The sequence below is a fragment of the Palaemon carinicauda genome, chromosome 44 (genome assembly GCF_036898095.1).
Source record: "Palaemon carinicauda isolate YSFRI2023 chromosome 44, ASM3689809v2, whole genome shotgun sequence".
Lineage (NCBI taxonomy): Eukaryota > Metazoa > Arthropoda > Malacostraca > Decapoda > Palaemonidae > Palaemon > Palaemon carinicauda.
In genome coordinates, this window is record NC_090768.1 from 50,415,868 (window position 1) to 50,442,868 (window position 27,001).

The 27,001-nt window shown below is 35.9% G+C and overlaps 1 protein-coding gene across 4 annotated transcripts in view; it reads right to left on the bottom strand.

Moving 5' to 3' along the window:
• Positions 1-26,108, bottom strand: part of AP-1sigma (AP-1 complex subunit sigma-2) — an 84,063-nt gene extending 57,955 nt beyond the window's left edge. For 3 of the 4 annotated variants that reach the window (XM_068366435.1, XM_068366434.1, XM_068366432.1), the window contains exons 1-4: positions 25,964-26,108; positions 23,197-23,375; positions 21,005-21,113; positions 14,099-14,236 (exon numbers count right to left, since the gene is read on the bottom strand). In XM_068366435.1, the coding sequence (XP_068222536.1) occupies positions 14,099-14,236; positions 21,005-21,113; positions 23,197-23,375 (426 nt within the window). In that variant the 5' untranslated portion in view covers positions 25,964-26,108. The remainder of the gene's footprint in view (positions 1-14,098; positions 14,237-21,004; positions 21,114-23,196; positions 23,376-25,963) is intronic. The other variant, XM_068366433.1, reaches the window with a different exon arrangement.
• Between the last annotated feature and the right edge of the window lie 893 nt (positions 26,109-27,001).

Genomic DNA, 27,001 nt, shown 5'->3' on the forward strand with positions numbered 1-27,001 from the left:
TTTAGTTACATTTCACTTGGGTCTCCCGTAAATATCTATAGATCCTATATATTTTCATCTCTATATGCCTAGATATATTTCTAATTTTGACTAACAAAATTATCAAAGATAAGTAATCACTTCCAATCTCAAAATAATATGATAAAACTTAACAACTCTTCATAATAATTATTTCTTTATCATCTATAATAACAACAGCTCAGAACTTATTAAAAGAAGAAACACACGTTCCTGCTTTCTAATGATTGAATTTCCTTAACTAAATTATTAATTCTGTTAATATACCAAATATTGCATAAGTTGTTTCTTTCCTACCAATACAAACCCAAGTCCTTTAAAATATGAACAGGTCTTAAGCGAAGCATTTGAATCGTTAACAAGATAGTAGGTTAACGAAAAGTGGCACGAGGGAGAAATCCCCCCTACCAGCACGTCACAGAATAGCCACTTCTATCATTAGGCCTAGCAAAGAGGTGGTTCTAGTGGGAAATTCAAAGGGCTAGAGTAAGAACGCTCCTCTTATTCACGGCGAGAACGGGTGAAGATGTGTGAAATGTTTGGCCTTCACCTGGCTAATAGAATGAATGTTGGATCACGGCCAAGACTGTTAACCCTTTTACCCCCAAAGGACGTACTGGTACGGAAATATTCAAAGAGCCTGGGGGTAAAAGGGTTGACCTGCGTTCAATCCATGGAGAAGACCTCCACATCGGGCTCACAACTGAACTGGTCGAAGGAGGAAGGTCAACACCCCAAAAAAGCAGCTTCCTGATGTCCAGGCATTCCTCTTAGGTCATGACAGAAATGAAGAAGATGGAAAAAAGGCTTCCCCTCAACTGACCTATGGATCCACCAAACCAAAATCTAAGGAATGCTCAGAGGGTAAAATGTCAATCCCTTGCACACTAGAATTTCCAAAGAAACTTTGCCAGAGGCTCGAAGGAAGAAAAAAAAGAGAATGAGTTGGTAAAGAAAGAAGAGAGCAAATTCACTCTTCTCCCCTTGCAAACATTAATTCCTTGATACCTTGAGTGGTTCAATGGTTCTTAATGATAGGGAAAAGGTGTGCTACTGTACCTCTAAAATTTGCCGATTTGAGTACAGTACAAGGAAAAATTCTCCGTTAAATATCAATCCCACGTATTTGTCCTTTGCTCAGGCATAAGATCATTCTTGATATTGTCCTAAAAATACTCAGAAGAGGTCATTCAAAGCAGCCCAAGCATAAACACTCAGGTGGGCAACTGTGTGAACGCCTAAGGAATGAAAGGGGTGCTTTCGGAACGACCAAGTGAGATTAGTTACGCTCCAAGTTTATCGTCTTCCTGGTCAGAAGACCAAAAGCACCACTCCAAAAAGGGAGGGGTTGCTTACTATTACTCACTTCACAAAGGTACATAGCAGGTAGGGTTTCAAAGGTTTATATTCTTACAGAAACAAAATTCACTTCATTGTGTGATTACCATTCAACGAGGTTCCACTTACAAATGAGAGCACTGACAATATTTAAAATAACACTTATCACAAAGGATTGTGAGAAAAGATCGGACAGTCTAGAGAGCATGATGATACGACTGTGTTTGTTAAGTCTAAAGACAAAAACTGGCAACTATGTGACAGGCAGATGGGCAGAGCATCTCCTCGCACCACCTGTCATCAACCAACTACCTTGTTAATGATTCAATGGTCGTTCAAGCTTCGCTGAAGACATATCCCTTTTTAAAGGATAAAAGATCCGTATACACAGAGGAACAAATGCTAGGTATTGTTTAAAAACAGTAAAAACTTCCTATACCTACAACTGGGATACTATCAGAACAAAATACCCCGAGATCTTAAGGCCTATCGCAATTAAAAAGTCGTTACCCTGTTTGGATATCTGCAATCCCCTAGAATTTTCATCATCTAAAACTATTCTTAATTATATTTTTATTTTCCAATTAATGTTAATTAAGGCTCAGGCTTTTACCATATTTTAATTTTTGCTCACATCCGAGTTTTATTTCAATATACAGTAATCCCTCGGTTATCGCAGGTGTTCCATTCCTAAACCCCCAACCCCCGTAAAACCCGCAAACCACCCAACACCTGTAAAAGCTGCAAAGCAGATGCAGGAATCTACAATACATTTTTAAATTTTTTTAATTTTTCATATTTAGATTACCTTTTAAAATCTAAGCTTTGATAAGTACAAAATTTATTATAATTAACCCTTCTACCCCCAATGGACGTACTGGTACGTTTCACAAAACTCATCCCTTAACCTCCATGGACGTACCGGTATGTCTTTGAAAAAAAACTGCTATTTGCATTTTTTTTTTATATTTTTGATAAATTTAGGAGAAACTTCAGGCATTTTCCAAAATAATGAGACCAACCTGACCTCTCTATGATGAAAATTAAGGCTGTCAGCACAATCTAAAAAAAAAAAATATTGCAAAACGTGCTTGAAAAAGAAAACCGCCTGGGGGTTAAGGGTTGCAAAGTTCCAAGAAGCTTGGGGGTAAAAGGGTTAAAATATGAAAAACATAAAACTTTTGTGCCCTCAGAAACCTACGATATAGAAAGGAGTTCATATAGATTTACTGTAAATATAAAATATTTACAAATTTGCGATGTACTGACGGAGCGAAATGTGAACTGCAATGTGGTGAGGGATTACTGTATAGCTTTCCCTTGCAGTGCAACTCTAGTTAGTGGAAGCTAATCATTCTGCAATGTCAGCTTTTACTGTAAAGCTAGTTTTAGTGCAATACTCCCCTACCTTTAAGCATTTCATTCAAGTAACATACTTCTAAATTGTTGTTTATTTACAACTTCAATTGCTTGTTTAAGTAAAATGTGTATTTTGCTTCTTTTCTCTTTTCTTGTATAAGATGGAAAGAAAAAGAGTAGGATGTGGGAGACATGGATTCAATCTTGATAAAGCAGTGAATAATGTTTGGAAAGGCTAAGTGGACAAGAAAATGTAGAAATGTGAAAAAGGAAACGGAAATAGAACTTAACCCTTTTACCCCCGGGGTATTTGGAAATTTCCAACCCTTAACCCCCAAGGGGTTATTTTTTTCCCGGGTTATTTTTTTCCCAGCACATTTTGCAGTATATTTTTTTTAAATTGCTCTAACAGCCTTAATTTTTGTCATAGAGAGGTCAGGTTGGTCTCATTCTCTTGGAAAATGCCTGAATTTTCTCACAAAATTATCAAAAAATATGAAAAACCAATTTTTATAGCATTTTTTTTGCAAGGACGTACCGGTACGTCCATGGGGGTAAAGGGATGGCTTTTGTGAAATGTACCAGTACGTCCTTTGGGGGTAAAAGGGTTAAGAGATTGAAAAATTGATACGGTATTAAAAAGGAAATATTATGAAATGGTTGAAACGCACTTAAAGAACTTTTTAAAAAGTAATATCTGAAGGTTATAAGATTCCTAAAAATGCAGTAATTATTATCTGGGATGAATAACGCGCACTTAATTTTATCTGACAAATAACTCATTTGTGAGTTGACCAGAACATATCACACCTCCACACTGAAGGAGAATGGGTCAGAGTGTAATAAATACTGGAAAAAATATAAAACTATCTAATGTATAATGGGAAAACCCATAGCTAAAGATGTCACGAGACCTCTAGGGAGCGTGCTTACAAGCAGGATGGCGAGAAGTCCTGATGTGTCATAACTACACCAGGACCTACCAAATATGAGTTTTCATTTACAAACATTCTCTTCCATTGAAGTTTGCTTCGCAATCTAGCAATTTATCTTCTTTTCCAAATGAATGTGTGTAAATACAGTAGAGATATTATGTGAGTGCAAAAAAACACAAGTGCATTATAAACCATACATTCACTCTTATATTCCATAAAATTCCCTCCTTCAAATATCTATAACACTGTAGTTTGAAAATAAAAATCAATCAAAACATTAGTCGTATGCTGGCATAAAAGTTATGAGTGACACAAGTGGGGTACTATAACAATACTATGATAAAATAAAATCCATCCATAGTTTAACTTACAAGGAGACAAGTGATAAAACCTTAAAATGGGACTGTAACATAACGTAGTAACGTAACCGAAGTGACAAAAAAACTTTCTCGATAAGATACAAAAAAGGATACAAAAAGACTTTTTCGATATGAACACAGAGTAACTAAACATTGCTTCTCTTCAAACAATCACTACACCTTGTGACAACACATTCTTACTAAACATGAAATTGATGTCATTCAATAGGTAGTGGTATCACCCGCCCCAGTTTTAATACCGACACCCTTTAGGGGTGAGCGAGCTGGATATATTCCTGGCATTCCATGCAACTTTTTTCTCTGGTATATTTAGCAGTATTTATACCTTTGAAATGGTGCTTTAAGGAGCATTTCACTGGGCGACACAGGTCCCTCACTCAGAAATAGATTTTTCCTTCGTCAAAATCCCTTTTGGGGTGTGACAAAGCCATAAGACCTCATCCAGTGATGGAAGATTGAAAGTAATTTTAGCAATTTCACCAAACTAAGTTGAATGAATATTCACAAAGAAACCAAAAAAATTTACATAGTTATATTTAACTTTGAATACGAGTATACAAATAAGACTGGGCTACGAGTACTGCATCACCCTGCGAGCAAAGAGTTTGTGCCGTATGGGTGTTTGTTGTGGATAATGTACCAACCGTGTGTCACAAGATTGTACATAGTAACGACATTTCATTTTTTAAGTACAAATGAGTATCACATGATGCACAGAAAGCAGTTATGCAGTGCCGATCCACTACCAATGCAGTGTTCATACTGTGTTCACCTAAATAATGCCTCGGCACACCAAGCAGCGAATATATTTCACGATATAAAAATTCATATACAATGATCATTTCCCTTAAATAGACAGGTTTTGGTGGCAGCAGTGCTAGGATGGATTTCACTGTACCTAGGAATTTTCTGTTTTCAAACTAAATAGTTTTGAAGCAACTAAAAAAGGCAGTAAAATAGCCTATTCATTAATTATATTGAGATAATGTGTACAAAGTAATACCTCATATTTGCACTGACAGCTACAAAAGGGGAATCGGAGAAGGTCAAAGTGTACATATAGCTGAGTAACCTTGGTTAGTTTAGGTTACCTCAGGTTAGGTTACCCACAAAAACCAGTGCTTAACAATGCTAGCCTAGGTAAACATACAATTTCACCAAGCAAAACTGAAAATCCGATCGGCATATGGCACTACTGTCGGTCCATTCATGTTCCCACTTTTCCCATTCAATCACGGTACTGACAATTACCGGCTCTCTCAAAAGTGTTCAGTCAAGAGCGCATGTAAATAACATAATTATAGATATGCTAGGGACTACTGTACAACATTTACATCATGCCTCACCTTATGTCATTGATTTGTTCCAAGAATTGCAACAAGAAAAATTACTCAACATAAATTAGCCCTTAAAAATACCATTTCTCAATTAAAAAAATCTTCTGGAGGAGAAGCAATACGAACATCGGGGGAGATTCATAGAAATGACACTCGGACACTAAACAACCCTTGTATGCAACAGCATTTCATTACTGATGCAGTACTGTATAGCAAGTCTTTCAACTGTACAGCAAGTTATTCGAAAATTAAGCTTTCTTACGAACATCATAGACATAATGTTCTTTGTATCTTCCCTTTGGGGCTAGTTGCATTGACAGTTACCATTTACTAAAGACTTCTATTCCTTATCATCGTCTTGTCCTAACTAGCTGTTTAATTACATCAACTTTACTTTCTTCCCATAACCATTTACCATTCAAGATACAGCAATTATGTAATTCTTCAGACAAATTCCAATTAGTCTAAATCCCAAGGAATGAGATGATGACTTACTACCAAAATTATTATAAGCCAAGCTATGACCCTAATTTGGAAAGCAGAAAGCTCCAACAAAAAAGCAGCCTAGCCCAGAAATGAATTTTTATGGATTTTGTGTTGGATGACAGTTCTCTTAAAAATTTCAAACCAGCCACGGCTTGCCTTGAATGTTTCTTTTTCTTTGTCTGCTGATGTATCTGGCTCCTTTTTAACAAGGTCACCATACAATACACTGGCTTTATCACAAATAATGTTCTTAGTAATTGTATCTGCTGCTAACTGCTTCTCAATGATCCAGAGGAGCAGCGTCATTTATATGTTATCAAAAATACATAGCCATTGTTTTGTTAATGTCAGCACCCATTTCACATCAATTAATTTTATTTCTCTTTCCTTGAGCATTGTACAAATCGTGGATGTAGTACGACTGTACATTTTTGCTAAGTCTCCCTCACTTGTACCTTGTGCATGCTACCTTATCAATTTCTTTTTTTCAGCTCAAAAGTAATTATCTCCTTACTGTCTTTCTTACTCATCTTAGTGGCTATTGTTTAGATAACGTACTGTACTACTAACTTGACAGTGAGCAACTGTGATCACAGTTCGATAATGAACGCATGGTAACTACTCTACAAAGAACAGCAGTCCACAGATGCTCGCACAATTGCTATACACTATGTAGATGAAGCTGGTACGACTGCTATTCAGAGTGATTGATTGATTTAAAGTTTTCAGGCATCCTGGCATCTATTCAGAGAGTGAACGAATCAGGGTCTGAGCAAAGGGGGATGTGAGCAATGGCAGAACAAAATGCCGTAAAAATCACGCAAACACTGCGTGGTTGGTGTATAGGCACCGCGCAATTATTTTCTGCTTATCGTGTGTAAGTTTTATTAATATTTGTCCATAAAAATTTAACATATTGAGGGTGACCAATACTCTACAATACTCATTAATCAATTTGAATTTTGATGCTCATATAATGATTTGCTCATACTGTATTCAATTTCACTCATAAACCAAGGTACTACTGCAGATTGGTCATATACTGTATAAACCATGAAATGAAAAGTGTGTCAATCTGTTCAATATTTTCAACAAGTTTGAATTCCTGAAGTTCCATCAATTTAACTAAAAGATGATTATACTTCCACAATCTAGTCAATGCTAGAACAAAACTTCTTGAATACTCTGTAGTATTAAGCCTTATGGATGAAGAGGCAAGACAGTTAGAATGAACTGCATATCTATTACTATGTACACGATGGCACAGTCTGGGAAGGTCTGAATACAAAAGACTAAAAATATATGCAATATCGACAGAGTAAAATAGGCTTGAATAAGGAAACAAATATTCTAAAATTCCTACAATGTACAAACCTCCTAGTATACTTAGATCTCGTTCATGTCTACAGTAGGTGGAAAATAACATACAGTTCCCTTTTATACTCTGATTGGGATAAAAAAAAGGTGAATCTAAGAAATATTATCATTATTAGATTTTCAGTAGCCTCCTGATGAACGTAGATTTAATCTAGACGTCTTGAACAGAAAAGGCAGTGTTGCTACCAGTAGATAGGATACCCACCCAATTCATTGTAACTGGTAAGGCTGGTATTAGTGTTATTACTATTAGAGTATTATTTATTGCAACCCTAGTTGGAAAAGAAAAATGTTATAAGCCCCTGGGCCTCATTAGCAAAAGCAAAAGAGGAAACAAAAAGTAAAGAATAAACTATAAAAGAGAAATAACTAAAAACACATGATAAATAATGTCAAATGGATAAGTAACAGATAAACTATAAAATGAAACTTGTGTCCACGTGCTTCACAGAATAGCCTTTGCACCAAGTTCAAACTTCTCAAGTTCCAAAGAAAGGAATCATCAGCATATATTAATCTTTAGTATAACATATAAATCTTCAAACCAGACCAAAATCTGATACTGACCACTCAGCAATGAAACATAGCAACAGATATATGTACAGTACTTTTTATGATTACTACTCTGATAAAATTGAACTCGTCAAGAAGGATAATGTCTTGATCCAATCATAAAGAGAAAAATATCCTCAATAAATATCAAATATTTGTGTAGCATTAAACATATTTTGTCAAAATGAGCATCATAATTCCTGGCTCATAACCTTGTTACCTTTCATTTTTTTTATTACAATCAAGTTTCCCTATCTGTCATAAAACTGTCTCCAGCCATATTAAAAATAGGGAAAAAGTGCATATTCTAATAGACCTGACAAATTAAGAGCTCTGCTTCTAACCCCATATTATTGTGAAATTCCTGTATCAAATATATTCTTCAGATTACCTCCAAATCAATGTTTATAACCAACATCTAACAATAAGTTAATGCTATATTTTTCTTTTGTGTCTTGAGGTAACATTAAGGAGTTTTATTTTCTGTTACAAACCTGATGCTAAGGTTTCTTTTTTTCTTGAATAATATTGGTGCTCAATAAATCCTGTTGTTAGCCTAAAGGGGGCTTTGTTATTGTGTTCAGTGAAGGTAATTTGCTAATGTCAATTCTTACAGCTGTTGCATAGCAACCGTAGTATTGCCAAGGGTACTGGAAACAGTGGCCTCCCAAGGTGACAGGATGGACATTCGTGTCCATCGGTACCTGGACCACTGGTTAACCCTGGCATCCACATAAGGATCAGGGTGTCAGATCGCTAACTCATACTCCTGAAGATTAACGGGGGAAAGTCAGACTTGTTTCCTACCACCCAAGCCAGAGTATGAGATGTGGTCAGACATCTGTTACCTAATTCCCGGCAACCAGATAATCCTGTTGTTAACAGGAACTTCTAAAGAGGGGGCACATCACACTTATGGATGAAGAGGAATTATGAACTGTGTAGTTATTACTCCAAGCATTCAAGACATCACTGGAAGGTTGAAAAATAGGGGGTAAAAGACAATCCATTAATATGGTTTAACCAGGGAAGCACCCCTCAGAGGACCTGTGCCGAGTGGCGGTGCAGATTTTCCTCAGGGCAGAAGAGCAAAGGGTGACTATGAAACAAAGGTAAGAGATAGGAACTAGATACGTTAACTGCTTACATCACACATTGGCCAGAAAGACAAAATCTCAAAACATCTTAAATGACAAGAACATAAAATCTATAATCATGAAATTAACTTATGATTGACTTGATTTCCCCAATTGGCAATTAAAGTTAAGGCACTTACAAAAATGGCATTAGGCCATGATGAACAAAAATAGATGTTACACCATGTCTTTGACCCATTAAATTATAATAAGCATATCTGGGATCACAGACACTTTACCACCCGATCTTGATCACACGAATACTACAAGTTTATTCAGTAAGACATAAGCGGTGACACAGACACTTCCACATCAGAAAGAACCATGCCAATTATAGAAGGACTCCTTAATCGCAAAGACTAGTAAAGGGCCCATCTAGTTAAAAGGTTAAAGGTGTTTGGTTTTAGTCCTAGTTTCATCAGAATAGATGCCCATCAGAACGTCAGTTGGGTAAGCCTAAACCCCCTACTGTGGTGCCCGACCACAGCAGTGGCCTCCCCAGTAAACAGCTTAAACTCACAGTCCCGGGCAGGGATAGATCTGCTGCCACGCGAATGCGAGGCAAACACGTTATCGCTGTACTAACCAGGAGGATCGTTAGATTGACATGAAACCGATTTCGATGGCCAATAAAAGATTTTCCATTCCCAGATACTGTTAAGTGATGGTGCAAAAAAAAAAAAAAAAAAAAAAAAAAAAAAAAAAAAAAAAAAAAAAAGAGAGAGAGAGAGAGAGAGAGAGAGAGAGAGAGAGACTTCACTAGTTTTCCACATTGCTGTATTCACTTCTTTGTTGTGAAAATCCTTGCCTTCCGCAGTGATTCAAGAATCATCTAACCAGGCCTATTAGGACTTAAAAATAGAGACTGTCTCTGCATACACTTATATCACTGTCAAAGACCATTATCATTACTATTAATTTCTTTAACTAGACTGCAGAGTTCATATTCCTGACTCTCACAGGGTGAAAAGACCCAGTCTCTTAAGCAGTTTAAAAACTATAAATATACACATATGGCAGAGATTAAAAAAGCTTAAATAGACCATAAAACCAAAATCCTCACCTCTTATGGAGCTGGCAATTAAAATTCAGAACTTCTTACAGATGAAAAACACATGAATACAGTATTTGTGCATTTTTTCTCTCAGAAAATGAACAAACACTACAGAATTACATAAAAAACTGTAAACACTGCCTAAAGGTACATGGCGAAAATGAACGAAAACATTACAAAAAATACATTAGAATCCTCTATTACATAGCAGAAGAGTAAAAGGAAAACAGCTATAGACTGCATATGAGAGTTATGGTTTAAAGTAAAATAAAAATTCAATTTTAAAATTCTATACGTAATGTAAATTACAGATTAGGAACCGTAGGGTAATCAATACCAAATCCAATAATTTCTAAGGACAATAAGCAATAATATTTTCATAACCACATAAACAAAACACCGCAAAGTGAAAAACAGGCTCAAGCTGCCTATTACCAGCCTATAACTAAAGATGTCACGAGACCTCTAGGGAGCATGATTAAAAGCAGGATGGCGGGACGTCACGATGTGTCGTAACCACACCGAGACCTATCTACTACGAGAGTTCTGTGTGTCATTCTAAACTTAAGAAATGACTTCTGCTATACTTATATGCAGTTACATAACATACAAACCCCAACCTTAATGAAGCGATATCCAAATGAAATGTGGCACTGTACTAAATAATGAAATAACGTTATTGCTACAGTGAGGTACTACCCAGAAAAGAATACTATATTCTACTCTTCAGATTCAAAGACGTAAAGAAATGAGGATTGAGCAAGATCTGTGAGACAACTTTACTCCAATACTTCTTACTTAATACATAACCTCAAATTCTAAATACTGTAATAGCAAAATATACAAACAGAAATAAATACAGAAATGCTATGAGATTACAAAAAAATTCTTTACATCTATCACATTAGCATTTACCTAAAATAAAACTAGATATTGGGCCTTAAGATTAGGTACAGTAGCATCAGACAATAGATGTTCAGCAAATCACACGCAAACACACACACACACACTAAAGCATGCAATCAATACCAAATTAGATTTTAAGCAGAGAAAACTAAGCAAAGTGGAGCTTCTCAACTTTGCCATATACGAATGAACATCATGAGCAACAAAATGGGACTATAATTTCTAAAGAGGATGATTAAAGATTAAGAAACAAACATGCAATGGTGTGTGTGTAACTGTCTGTGTCCCCTATGACAACTCACTGGCCAGGTAGAAGCTCTTGCCTTTAGGGATGACACATTATATGAATGACCAACGACAACAACGGTCTGATTAACAGGGTCTTAAGTATCCCATCCTAGGCAATGCAAAAATGTACATAAAATACAGGAACAAAATACAATATGGCTTACAAATACATAATGCTAGTTTAATACTTCATCCCATAAATGCAAAAACTTTAGAACAATTTTATAAAGGCAAAAATAAGGATAAATTTCAATAAAGCTAAAAGCCAAAGATGAAGGACAATGCAACATTACTTTGCAAACAACATGCAAACTACGGGTAATGATTCTCTGACGGAGCAAGTAAGACCCTCAATTGATGTTTTGATCAGCCTGCTATTGGAAATGGTCAGGAAGTTAATTGAACACGAATGAAAACTACCACTACTGAATCTGCCATCATTACAATCCATAACTTCAATGTTACTGGCTGCTACAGTGGTTTCATCCTCTTAAAAATGAAGTGCTTTAAACACCATAACTGATAATGCAATACTAGGATATATTAAAAATCTGATTTCTTCCAATTATTCAGTAATAACGTACAGCATTAACTTATGTAAATACTGTAGTTTAGCTACTAAGCACTCAAATTAAACCTATGGAAGTGTAAAAAATTAAAACTAATAAACACTTGCTGCTAATCATTTTGAGATATCTACCCTGTTAGTACCTATACATTTATGCTAATGAATTTCCCTCAAGAGATCATGAACGTATGAAAATAACGAGATTACAAGTGACACAGACACCCAACATCTATCCAACAATAACTATACCTAAAAGGCATAAAAATACTAAACTTGTTTACATTTACCTAACACGATGTCTAGGAATAATCTTATAAATACTCATATCGTCACCCTCATAAACTAACTGCCTAAGTCATTTTCTCCACTTGTTGGGAAATAAAAAAAACCTTCTCATTTCCTAATTCTTTATATCATGGTGTTGAGCTTCAATTAACAAATTCTAATTCACAAATTCTTCTGTTAAGAATTTGTGAATTGAAGCTCAAGACAATGATATAAAGAATTAGGAAATGAGAAGGTTTTTTCTTTTGATTTCCAAACAAGTGGAGAAAATGCTAGTTTATGAAGGTGACGATATATAGTACGGAGCTTTCTAAATGATAAAAGCACCAGTACTGGCACAGTGGATAAAAATTAATCTGAATTCATACCCCTATGCAAAAAAAAAGGAACTCATCCTGACATTAAAACTTAATTCCTCGTGTGAATGAAATGAAACTTGGATGCTTCAACACTGAGATCAGGCTTACATTTCATATGAATTTAAAAAAAAACACTTTAAATAAATACCGTAACCTATTATAATAGCTACACTGCTTATGACATTACATATTACTTTGCAATGCATTCTGCATTTGCAGTTGATAATGTCTTGCAAAGCACTCTTACCTGACGTATAAAGGATGGTTTTACATGTTCAGTTAATGAGCTGCACATGAATATTGAATAAATTAAAACCAGTATAAAAAAAATACTATGGTATAAATACTAAACTCTAAAAATTTCTTCATAACAATATATAAAATTACGATCAAAATTAACAATGAATCAGGATATACATACAGTATTGTATTGTGCCGCTTCATAAAAGCAGACTTACTTAGATTTTCTTCTAAAATCAAGTTACAATCTTGCAAAAGATCACACAATAACACTGCCCTTTGGTAGCCTTTGGGATGAATAAAATCAACATATGCAGGAAAAGGGCTATAATCCAAATCTGGTTGAAATAATTGGCATAATATTTTACGAGAAATACTACACAAACACATACAAAAAACAAAAAATGAATTACAAGGTACAAGCCAGTTCAGAAGTTACGAGTAATTGCCGGCATGCAGGCTACCTCAATCGAATACATACCCAGGATACCCTCCCGCCCGACCCTAATTAAAAATTCCACCAAGAAAGCAATGGCCTCTATGAAAGGGGAAAATAAAATCCTGATAAAAGAAAGCACTAATCAAGATGCTTTCTGTTGCACGTTCTCCCTGGTAAGTTTTTCTTCTCAAGTACAACGACAAAATTCTTCTGAGACTAATGCCTTCTTGATAAATAATTTAATAAACACTAAGATGAGAATAATTTGGAATAAAGAAAGGAAAAACAAAAACAAACAGCCTTACACACAGGCTTTATAAGATTACTACTAAGCTTTTCCACTACCAAGCATCATGTTTCATATTTCCGAGGGCTGGTTTCTTATCTAATGAATTACCCGATGTGAAGCTGCTGAAGTCAATGAAAATCTATTTCAGGATGCAAGCTATAAAACTTGAAGGAATAATAACCAGCTGAAATCATACTACTACAGACTTGAATCATTTAATAAACACAACTTTGAATTCAATGTCTTTCAGTAAAGTTATATACAGGGTGTCTCAAAAAAATGTACTCACTCTTTGAATGACGAGAAAACCTTTATTTATGAACATAGAGCGAAATGAAATAGCATCGAATACATGAGACAAATGTTCAAATTGATGACTATTATAAATGTACTCAGTCTTTTTTTGTGTTGCAGATATCCTGAATTACTGAAGCTATGGCAGGAAATCAACTTAGTTTCGAAGATGATTTCCTGCCATAGCTTCAGTAATTCAGGATATCTGCAACACAAAAAAAGACTGAGTACATTTATAATAGTCATCAATTTGAACATTTGTCTCATGTATTCGATGCTACTTCATTTCGCTCTATGTTCATAAATAAAGGTTTTCTCGTCATTCAAAGAGTGAGTACATTTTTTGAGACACCCTGTAGTATACCTACAACCATAACCAGCCCCTCAGAATGCAAACACTGACGTTGGTCTTGGAAGCTTCAGGATTACAACTCGTAAGCTGTCTCGCCGTAACTAACCTCCTGCAGAAGGTCCTGAGCTGCTATGGCCTTGAGTACATTTTTCTTACTTGTTTCGCAAACTTCACCGCCAACCATCAGTTCGTCTAACATGAAGTAAGCCTTCTCAAAATTGAAAATAATATCCAATTCACATACCTGTTGATAATATAAAAATAGGAAAGTTAACATATTATCTATTATAAATCATGGCTAAATATCTACAAGCGGCATATTACCAAATTCTACATCAAAATCATCACCATTAACATCTAAATGTTGGATTTTGCCTCTACAAGTAGAAGGCACATAGTTTCCCTTCAAAGTTTTCTGTCAAAGATACAAGTGGAAGGCACATAGTTCCCCCTTCAAAGTTTTCTGTCAAAGATACAAGTGGAAGGCACATAGTTCCCCCTTCAAAGTTTTCTGTCAAAGATACAAGTGGAAGGCACATAGTTCCCCCTTCAAAGTTTTCTGTCAAAGATACAAGTGGAAGGCACATAGTTCCCCCTTCAAAGTTTTCTGTCAAAGATATTTTCTGTCTAAATTTCTTTATTTTCAAGTCCTTTATTCACAGCTCTTTGCTCTATTACTTCACTGATCTGGCCAACATTTCTATATACTGTATTGCACATTCCCATCACAAGAACGTATCAACTAAAAAATTTGAGATCCAGTTCTAGTTTTCCAGTTAATCTACATTAAAATATATCTCGTAGAAACTCATTTACTTGAAAAGTAATTTTCCAGATGACTCCAGCCATTACAGCTTTTAATACTCTGTAGTCACAATCCTTTATAATGCCTATCATTTCTTTTGACACATATATCAATGCCTAATACAATTTATTTCATTTTAGTTTAGTACTTATGATAAATTCTAATATACCAGAAACTCTCCAAAATGTTGATATTAAACATATAGAAAACATCAACCTTTAAATAATCCCTTATATCAGAAATACCTGCTGCTTCCTCCGATGCCTTAGATGACCGCGGAGGTAGCAGCAGTAGGGGATTCAGTGTTATGAAGCTTCCTCTGTGGTGGATAATGTGGGAGGGTGGGCTGTGCCCCCCTAGCAGTACCAGCTGAACTCAGTTGAGTCCCTTGTTAGGCTGAGAGGAACGTAGAGAGTAGAGGTCCCCTTTTTTGTTTTGTTTCATTTGTTGATGTCGGCTACCCCCCCAAAATTGCGGGAAGTGCCTTGGTATATGTATGTATGTATGTATCAGAAATACAAATAACTACTTTCATCTCCTGATTAATAAGGTTAGCTTACTAAAATATTATAGGTTGTGATAATGGGCACCAACACCATCACGCTAAGATCCCCTTAAACTGTTTGTTAATCCAATGTTTTTCTCAACCCACTTTCATCAGTCTAAATCTTTCTGGTCAACTGAATTTTAGTTGAACATCTTTTGTCTAACAAATATAAATGATGAGAATTAATTCTGGCAATTTGGCCTCTAATTTATGGTAGTTTTAATTATTTCTCAATTAGCCAATTCTATAAAGTACTGTACCGAGACTAAAATATGAAAGATTTTTAATATCAATTACTGTACTGAACAGTAAATGCCCAAATTCATCTTCAATATACAAGATATAAACTACATAAAAAAAAGTCCATAAACTTGTATTCAACCAGCAGATAACCTGCTACATACATACATACATATACCAAGGCACTTCCCCCAATTTTAGGGGTAGCCGACATCAACAAAATGAAACAAAAACAAAAAAGGGGACCTCTACTCTCTATGTTCCTCCCAGCCTGACAAGGGACTCAACCGAGTTCAGCTGGTACTGCTAGGGTGCCACAGCCCACCCTCCCCCGTTATCTACCACAGATAAAGCTTCATAACACTGAATCCCCTACTGCTGCTACCTCTGCGGTCATCTAAGGCACTGAAGGAAGCAGCAGGGCCTACTACATGACCCTACACAAAAATGAAAGAAACTCTGTCAAAGTTTGCTATGGGATTCATTTGACCCTGTTTGGAATGGGCTACTGCTCTCATATTTATATCGCTTTTACTTCCTTTGCCATTAATACCCAGACCTTTCTACTTTTCAGACTTGTTTTCTTTGCAATTGGGTTAACAAAAGGGATTTGGGCTCTCCCCCCATTAGCCTTTGCTATTCAGAAAAAAAATACATACACAAAATTCAACACCATTATTAACTTCTTTAAAATAGAGTTAGAGGAACAGACAAACACATAAGTTTTTCATCTATTGACACTACTCTTCTCATAAATATTTTTGCAATGATGATAACTCATTCAATTTTCTGGAAAAGTGTCAATTCCTTCAAGAGACTTCAAATAGTTAAGCAAGAAAAATTTTAAACATGTTCCAAACTTATACCACACAATAATTTAAATCACAAAATACGTCAAGGTAATCCCCAAACTGTTAAATCAAGAATATGAGCATATAGAAGAACTTCTAGCTACTTACATCTTTTATTGTTCTATCATGTTGTATGCTACAAAATCTGAATGATTCTCATTGAAGTCTTTTAAACATTTGAAAAGACAAGCTGAGTTGTAGAGTTCTCCGAGCAACCTTTCCCTATCTATTCAATGAAACCCTTCTTCCTTAAACTGATCTTACATAGGGTCAACATATTTTAAAGCAAAGCATAAGGTTGCCATAAGTAATGGTACTTTTGAAGCCTGTAATACTTGAATGAAGCAAAGAACTATGTTACCAAAATTAGTTACTTTATTTTCCTTAATGAACTACAGTATATACTCTGAAAAAAAAAAAGGTATTTTGACGAAGGATAAATCTATTTCTGGGCGAGGAACCTGTGTCGCCCAGTGAAATGCTCCTTAAAGCACCATTTCAAAGGTATAAATACTGCTAAATAAACCAGAGAAAAAAGTTGCATGGAATGCTAGTAATATATCCAGCTCGCTCACCCCTAAAGGGTGTCAGTATTAAAACTGGGGCGAGTGATACCACTACCAGAGATCCCTTTCCAATTAGACTTCTCCCTCCTCAAAATCCCCCGTTACTACGAGGTGTCGTTCACTGCAGCTACTGCCCCCCCACCCCCCCCACCACCACTACCTAACCTTCTCCCATCATTCCTATTAGCACCCCAAGCTTGGGCCCGCCTAGGGTGAGGAAAAAGGAGGGAAGGTTCACTGGGCGACACAAGTTCCTCACCCAGAAATAGATTTTTCCTTCGTCAAAATCCCTTTTCTGGGCTCAACCTGTGTCGCTCCGTGAAATAGTAAAAGAGAATTGGTCCCATAAGCTTAGAAACACACAAAAAGTTAATGAACTGAATTAAAATTAGAGAAATTCAATAGCGTGATTTACTAAAATCCTTAATACTGTATACCAATCTAAATAACTATATACTGTATAGGGGAAAAATATGATTCTGATAAAATGTTTCTAAACTCACCTAGCATTCATATTGCTTCTTTCGCAACGCTAATTTCTAAAAGTTTCCCACTTTCTTTCACTGTAACAACATTGCCGCTCTAGTATAGTAATGAGATTATTTGACAGTGTAGAGCAATAAAAAGAGCTCGAGTATTCTATAACCTTATCAGTTTTGAAGTCAAAACATTCATAAGCCTTTCAACTTCGCCGGTCAGTGGGGAGGCATAATATGAAGACCAGGCGAGTATGAAAGTAATAAATCTTATCATCCAAACTCTATTTCTATGAACCCCAAACGGAGATAATATTATTGAATCGCACGAAAGTTTTACAGTATCAACAGTAACCTAGTTAGTTCCACTTAATAACTTTTAAATCTAAATAGAGAAAAAAATTCAATAAATACCAATGAGGGTCAAAATTCATTATCAATACAGTACAAATTAATGTAATAACTAAGAATTCCAACCCTTACTTTGTAATAAATAAGAATTCCTACCCTATATCATTTCTGTACTTAACGCTAGAACTATTTGCTATCTACTATATAACCCAAGACCACAAATTTCTCATCGAAAAAACTATATTTTAACCCTTTTACCTCCAAGGGTTATTTTTTTTCAACCACATTTTGCAGTATATTTTATTTAAATTGCTCTAACAGCCTTAATTTTCATCATAGAGAGGTCAGGTTTGTCTCATTCCCTTGGAAAATGCCTGAAGTTTCTCAAAAAATTATCCAAAAATATGCAAAAAAAAATGTAAATAGCCGTTTTTTGCAAGGACGTACCGGTAGGTCCATGGGGGTAAAGGGATGAGTTTTGTGAAACGTACCAGTACGTCCTTTGGAAGTAAAAGGGTTAACTTAAAACAAACCTAAGATATTCCATTAAAATAATAAATTCTATTTATACAGTACTACTTCCCTGTAGCTCCCACTGCACACAATGCACAGAAAACCTGTAAGAAAACCAAGCTTCCTTTATGTAATTCCTGGCAAAAACAGGCTTAGTATGGTTATTAATTGCTGCCAAAACTCTTTCCAAAGAGAGATTCCAACAAAATTTAATTGAAGTACAGTTCTAATATGAACCAAACCTTTCAAGTCCTTCTTGCCGAAAACCAATACTTGATAACCTTCTGTCACTAAAACCTTAATAAGGAACAACTTAGCATTCTAGGAGAAATAGCAGTCTTAGAATCCTAACCCCGCAAACCATTTAGAAACCTTTACCATAATTTTTCCCTCGTTTAAATAAAACTTTACGGCACCGTGGTGACACAAAGGGAAAGCACAGGCATACCGCGTGAAGACCACGTGGGACACAAAGGGTCGCACTGAGATAAGGAGAGCGCCGAGATGATATCGCGACGCGACCAGAGAACTTACTGAGGGTCGAGACCCAAGCTAGCACGCTTCCTGACCCGGGGTTAGCCTCAGGGCACATATCCATCCGCCTGAGGTTAGCCCTCACAGAAAACGGAAGTAGGATTAAACTACACAAAACTCTGGTCGGATGGGAGGAGATCCCAGGTACTCCTAAGAAAGTAGTTCGAGGTAAGTACTCCGTGTCAGAACAAACCTAATTTATGAATTGCTACTGATCTTTTTCTACAATAAGAGAATATTGAACAATAGAGGAAGAACTTTTAAACCAGCCTCAACTTGGTGCCGGTCCCAAGCCCGGGTAAATGGGGAGGGTTGGCGGCAGGAAAGGCATCCGGCCATGAAAAATTTGCCAAAACGAATATGAACAGTGATTATCAGAATAAAAATAATGCTAGATGGAGAAAGCTGGCCATAAACATCAACCCCACACAGAAGTGGGAAAAGATGTAGACAAAGAAGAATGAGAAGAGGAAGAACTTTTACCTTTAGATAATTTTTAGCCAGGAAAAAACAAGAAAAAGAAATGAACACAAGAGCAAACAACTTCAAAGGCCAGAGTTAGAATGCCTTACCCAGTCTACCACATCCACTGGTGGAGGGAGGATGCCATATTGGCTGCCCGAACCTAGATGATCCATTGGCCATTTCCGCTCGCGTAAGAGTATATCTCTTTTAACCCTTTTACCCCCAGGCTCTTTGGAAATTTGCAACCTTTAACCCCCAAGGGGTTATTTTTTCCCCAGCACATTTTGCAGTATATATTTTTTAAATTGCTCTAACAGCCTTAATTTTTGTCATAGAGAGGTCAGGTTGGTCTCATTCTCTTAGAAAATGCCTGAATTTTCTCAAAAAATTATCAAAAATATGAAAAAAAAAATTTTATAGCATTTTTTTGCAAGGACGTACCGGTACGTCTACGTCCATGGGGGTAAAGGGATGAGTTTTGTGAAACGTACCAGTACGTCCTTTGGGGGTAAAAGGGTTAAATAACAAAGGTTTGTTTCGTGTAGGAACATCTAATTTTTAGCCCGGAAGGGAGGTAGAAAAGAGAAAATGTTCTCAATCACATTACATTATTGTTGAGATACATAAACAATTATCACTCTCCAGCTTAATATCATTTCATGACCAAGCAAAACTATCAAGATTTGGGGGAGAACTTAACCCTTTAACCCCCAGGCTATTTGGAAATTTCCAACCCTTAACCCCCAGGGGATTATTTTTTTCCCAGCACATTTTGCAGTAATTTTTTTTTAAATTGATCTAACTGCCTTAATTTTTGACATAGAGAGGTCAGGTTGGTCTTATTCTCTTGGAAAATGCCTGAATTTTTTCAAAAAATTATCAAAAATATAAAGAAAAAAAATTTTATAGCATTTTTTTGCAAGGACGTACCGGTACGTCCATGGGGGTAAAAGGGTTAAACGTTTGTTAAACAGAGAAACGACACAAAGAATTTAAAGGCAATGCATTGATAGGACACCCAAGTGCTCTTCCTGTTATAACAGCCATATAATCTCAATTCCTCGACAGACGCCGCAATGCTATCGAGAGAGAGAGAAATTTTCCAACTTTAGGGAAGACTTTACCATTCAACCAGCTTCAAGAGGGCAGCAATATGAACACCAGGGTAGAGTTCTCTTTCTTGGTGGTACACTAGGGCACATTATTCTATTTATTTTTATTCTTTTTATTTTAAAGTTTTTATAGTTTATATATGAAAGACTTATATTAATGTTATTCTTAAACTTCTCTTGTATTTTATTTTTTATCCCTAATAAGCTATTTTCCCTTGTTTGACCCTTGGGCTTATAACATCCTGCTTTTCCAACTATAGTCCATTTCTTTTAGCGAGTCATATTTGCACCGACTCGCAGCGGTGCCCTTTTAGCTCGGAAAAGTTTCCTGATCGCCGACTGGTTGGCCAAGATAATTCTAACCAATCAGCGACCAGGAAACTTTTCCGAGCTAAAAGGACACCGTTGCGAGTCGGTGCAAATATGACTCGCTAAAAGAAATGGACTATAGGGTTGTAGCTTAGCAAGTAATAATAATAATAATAATAATAATAATAATAATAATAACAATACTAATAATGATAATAATAATATTACAAAGTGAATACTTACACTACCAAAGTACTTGTCCAGAAGTTCTACATAACGATGAATAATCTCTAACGTCAACAGTTCATTGTCCTCTTGTTCAATTGCACAACAAAAATACAGTGATGCATATCTGGAAAAGATAAAATAGCAACATGCATAAAACACATTGGAAAAATATTAGGCTACTTTCATTAACTTTTACCTAGATTACCTTCTTTAATCTTTTTCAAACTGAATTTGAAAAAAATTCAAAAAAATAGGTGAATCAGAATGTACTTCTATGCATTCTAAAGATGCTATATAGTCCAAATGAAAGAGAGACTGAATCAGAATGTACTTCTATGCATTCTAAAGATGCATGACAGTCCAGATTAAAGAGAAATAATTCCAAAATTTTCTTCACCTGCAAAAGAATTAGATATCATACAAAACCAACCTTTTTATTTCAATATCTATGATCCTATGGTAGTTTTAGGAAAGACATCATCATCTTATGGAGACATTTAAAAACCACAATTGTTGCAGATGTAAGTGACGGGGTGGAGATGTAAAAAAAAGGGATTTTGACGAAAAACACAAAGCAAAACAAAACATGTCTGACCAACAGGAATGAGGATAAAGGGTGAGGAGATGTAGGGGTAGAGAGGGGGAGATGTTGATGAAGGAGAGGTCTAATTGGTGAGGGATCTATGGTCGTGGCTCAATCACGCCATAGAAAACCGACACTCAATGAGTGAGCGAGCTAGGTTTATTCCTGGCATTGCATGCATCTCTTTTTTTTTTCTCTAGCATATTCAGCAATATCTATGCCTTAGAAATGGTGCTAGAGGAGCATTTCACGGAGCGACAATGGTCGAGCCCAGAAAAACGCACTATAACGATCTTATTTGTTATCACAGCATATTCATTTTCCGCAGGACTTAGCAAGTTTCAAATTCGCATAATTTTGTTCTCTAGTCCTATTTCACAATTTGTATGGACGTAAAACTGTGACTACCAGCCGTATAATGTAACTAATTAAAAATTTTCATCAATTAACTTGTCTAAGATAGAACCATTCAAATTAAATTCATTGTGGTAGATAAAGATAGCTCAAGCTTAACGAATTTGTAATCTAAAGCCATATCTTCTATCACGGAAACCTTGCATTCTTTCCGTTTCTTATCCGGCAAAAGATAATATACTACAGAAGGTCAACTTAAAAACATTCGGAGATATAAATACAAAAACAGCGAAAAATAACAAAGATAAGGAAATGGTAGTGGTGGTGGGGGGGGGGAGGGGTGGCAGCAGCTGTAGTGAACGACACCTCGTAGTAACGGGGGATTTTGAGGAGGGAGAAGTCTAATTGGAAAGGGACCTCTGGTAGTGGTATCACTCGCCCCAGTTTTAATACCGACACCCTTTAGGGGTGAGCGAGCTGGATATATTCCTAGCATTCCATGCAACTTTTTTCTCTGGTATATTTAGCAGTATTTACACCTTTGAAATGGTGCTTTAAGGAGCATTTCACTGGGCGACACAGGTTGAGCCCAGAAATAGATTTTTCCTTCGTCAAAATCCCTTTTCTAATAACTTGATAGCTATTTCATATAAAACCTGACTACAGGGGGTATCTGTTGACTTTCTTAGATGGAAATCATAGGCATGGAATTCAGGTTAGCCCTACCCTAAGCCTAAATTTAACAAAACTGAACATACTAACAGCTTCTGGAACCAATTAACCCTTTTACCCCCAGGCTATTTGGAAATTTCCCACCCTTAACCCCCAGGGGGTTATTTTTTTCCCAGCACATTTTGCAGTATATTTTTTTTTTAAATTGTTCTAACAGCCTTAATTTTTGTCATAGAGAGGTCAGGTTGGTCTCATTCTCTTGGAAAATGCCTGTATTTTCTCAAAAAAATTATCAAAAATATGAAGAAAAAAATTTTTATAGCATTTTTTTGCAAGGAAGTACCGGTACGTCCATGGGGGTAAAGGGATGGCTTTTTTGAAACGTACCAGTACGTCCTTTGGGGGTAAAAGGGTTAATAATAATAATAACAATAATAATAATACACTGTACAATAGTACTGTATATCACAAAAACATCATAACCTGTGATCTCTTTTACACGCATTAAAAGCAGAATTACCCATTACTGTACATTACTCCTACATTCAAAGATATGAAGAAAATCCAATTTAAAAATTTCTTTCCCTCAAATTCTTACCTTTTATATACAATCTTGAGATCTTTCCATTCTAAAAATGAAGACATTTTTGGTTTTCTTGCCAGGATGGTTGATATCAGCTCTCGAGTAATTTTTTTCTTAACTTTGTCTGGATGGGCTTCATACCACTTTTGAAGTCGTAGCTTGCCTTGACGGCTGAATAGCAGCATAAATTGCATCTGTAAACATACAAATTTAATCATTGTAAAATATGCAAGTTACTATAGACAACAGTGACATCATTTGTTAGGTAAGAAAGTACTGTACTACAGTATAACAATGTCATTGTATATTTGTGAGGAAAATCAAAGTTATCTAACTAGAGGGGCATTCAGTAGAGCGTAGACCTCCGCCGCGGCAGCTTATTTCTCGACCTTGACCTTAACAAGTATTAATTGGCGTGGATTTTCATATAGTCAAAATGAACCAAGCTTGAAGTCTCTGTGACAACGGTGTCAAAACTTATAGTTGATTAGGTGAATTGGACATTTTGCTTGACCGTGACCTTGACCTTACAAAATTTAATAATTTCCAGCTTTTTACATAAAAATTAATCCCTACAAGTTTCATTACTCTACAATCAAAATTGTGGCCAAGAAGCTGTACACAAACAAACATAAAAACACACAAACAGGGGGTAAAACATAACCTCCTTCCAACCTCGTTGGCGGAAGTAACAAGGAATACTGTACAGTACACAGTTTGTCACATTTCATTAATTACGTCTTCTAAACTCCCAGACCAAAACCAGCCTAGGACACTGTTAAATTCTTATTCACTGTACAACAAACAACATAAAGTCGGCTTCAGTGATTCCAGTACACTCCACTGAAACCTCGGAGACGTTTAACAGCTTTACCTCGGAGTCGTTTGACAGCTATACATTGTAACAGGTAACTCTGTGCTTAGCAAAGGAAACTTTTACCATCGCTACCTGTAAAAAATAGTCACAAGCTTCTATGCGATCAGAAGCATTTTTATTAATACTACAAAGCGCTGTTTTGAAAATACTTTTTTATACAGCACTTTAACATTAACCCTTTCGCCCCCAAAAGGACGTACCGGTACGTTCTTGCAAAACACTGTTATTTACATGTTTTTGCATATTTTTGATAACTTTATGAGAAACTTCAGGCATTTTCCAAAAGAATGAGACCAATCTGACCTCTCTTTGACAAAAATTAAGGCTGTTAGAGCAATTTAAAAAAAATATATAGTAAAATGTGCTCGAAATTTAACCTTACCTTGGGGGTAATAGGGTTAATAAAAATGCTTTTGCTTGTGTTTAAATGCTCCGTAACCTTGTTTTACGGCCAGTGTTGAAACTGGTTTCTCTTTTGCTAAACACAGCATTACCTGCCGTCAGACATCTCTCCATCTTCCCATTAAGTATACAGGAATTGATGAAGCCAACTATACCGAGGTAAAAAAAAATTGTAAATATATTCAGAAGTTTTGAGGGGACGGGGTGTACATATGATAGCGTCCACCTCTATGTATTATTAAGTCTAATTTAGAATACGGCAGTGTAAGGGGGGTCGCAGGGGGGCGTTAGCCCCCCCATAGGTATGTAGGTAAGGACACAGCTTGTAGGTTAGGTTAGGGGGGAAACTTTAGGTCCATTTTTAATCAACGCATGAGGAACTGGCCGCTGATATACAAAGGCTACAGGGGGACAAATTTGGGCAAATTTCTACCTGTATGAGTGTTATAATATTGTTTTGTCCTTTTGCTCTTTCATACCTCACTCTGAACCGTTTGTCTGGTCATTTTGCAAGCACGACACGCTTTCCCTTTGTGTGGGCTGGTCTTAAATGTTAATAAATATTTTTATAAATCCTGTAAATATCAATTGTAAAACATTCAAAAGTCTATTTACATTAGAATTATTTTTAAACACCAACAATCGATATATCTCTATTGAGATTCTTTAGTATTAGACACCCCCATCCTAAGTTGCCGTATTCTCACTCATCCAGCAGGGGGAACCCCTTACCTAAATTGACCTAGTACACTACGTTCTTACTTATCGTACATCAGCCTCACCCCGTAATGCACGGGTGAAGTTATACCCAATTCGTTCTTTGGAACCAATTATTCAAGATTGGGATCGACATGACAGTACGGAGCCTTTGTAAGTCAGCGGACAGTTCCACACGCGTTTTTAAACTTTCCCCCCTAACCTAACCTACAAGCCGTGTCCTTACCTACTTACCTAACGGGTTAGCCGACCTACGAACCCCCTTACACTGCCGTATTCCAAGTTAGACATAATAATACATAAAGGTGGCCGCTATCATGCATACACCCCGACGGTACTATAAGGTGTTTGTAGACCGGCGGACTCAAGTTAGTTTAGGCAAAGAAAGATTGATATTTGACAAAATATAAGATATGACCTAAATTAACCCATCTTAAACTAGGTCAATGTCCTTACGATCCCACCCTAATTACCCGTTTATTAATATTATAGAAACGGGAAATATTAAAAGAAATTGTATGTAAGCTCGCCCACTATGTTGAGTATATGATATTCCCAAATAAATACGGTAGGTAAAGAGAAAAAACCAAGAAAATCAAAAAGAGAAATATACGTATCAAATATATGAGAAATTAATTGGTACCATCCAGTTAACAATCGTATGATACCCTAGTCGGGAAGTCTTGTCGGTTTAGCTACGAATTAAGGAATTTTAAATAAATTTGACATAAACAGTAGTTTTAAAATGTGACATTGCGAAGTATAATGTGGATATTCATACGTTACCTTGGAATAATTACACTATTTTTCACTAAGAGGACATAACACTTGTTAACACTTATGTTACCAGACTTCAACTCTGGGCCGTGTTCATTGAGATGTTGATGGTAGCAGTGAAATAAATTGACAAACTTGATAGGATGATAGTTTATTAATAAAGGTCTAATTAAGATTTGTAGTTTCACTGAATAGTATTTATAATTCAATTATACTTAAGATAAGGTAAATTACTGATTAATATAATTATAAACAATCCTATAATATTTTAAACTGTAAAACTGTTTTCGATTCCCGTTTCATGGAAATGAACGAAGCCGTATTGTTGTCACGTCATATCCGCCGAAAACATTACTGAAGACTGAAATAAATGGATTTCACTAAATAATATATTAATTTTATGTTATTTTAATATCTAACTATTACTAAAGTGGTCTAGACGTGAAGAAAATTAAATAGAAAAAGGTTTATGGCCAATTTTATACAGAAAATATTTGCCATAGAAGATATGCATGTTTGGTGTACGATAATGAACAAAACATGCGAGATCTCTTGAAACTTCCTTTGAAAATGGTGCTTTGTTAAGATGGTCTTATTTTCATCCCTGTTGCTATAGTTATGTTAGTTCCCTCCATCCCTTCGATGAACAAACGTACATTCAATGGGTATATATGTATATTAATTTGCCTTACCACACGTCTTTACCAATTGAAGGGAGTGGCACTAAGGGTAGGCCTACTAAGCACTCTTAATGAAGAGGTAGATCCATTATACTCTGGTGTGTCCTTATTTTAGTAGCCTCAGAGAATTGTATATAAAAAGATATTGTTACACTAGACCAAATAGTATAAAGTTTAGTCAATTGTTTAGAATAGGAAATAAGAGAGAATTGTGCAATCTAGCAAAATTTAAAAAAAAATAATAATGGAACAGTTTTAGTTATATAGTTTTTTATCTAGTCCATATGGCCTCATGTCCCCATTATACATGGCGTATATGGGTATACAGATATTTACGGGCTGCCCAAAGGCAAGAGCCCGTGTCTTA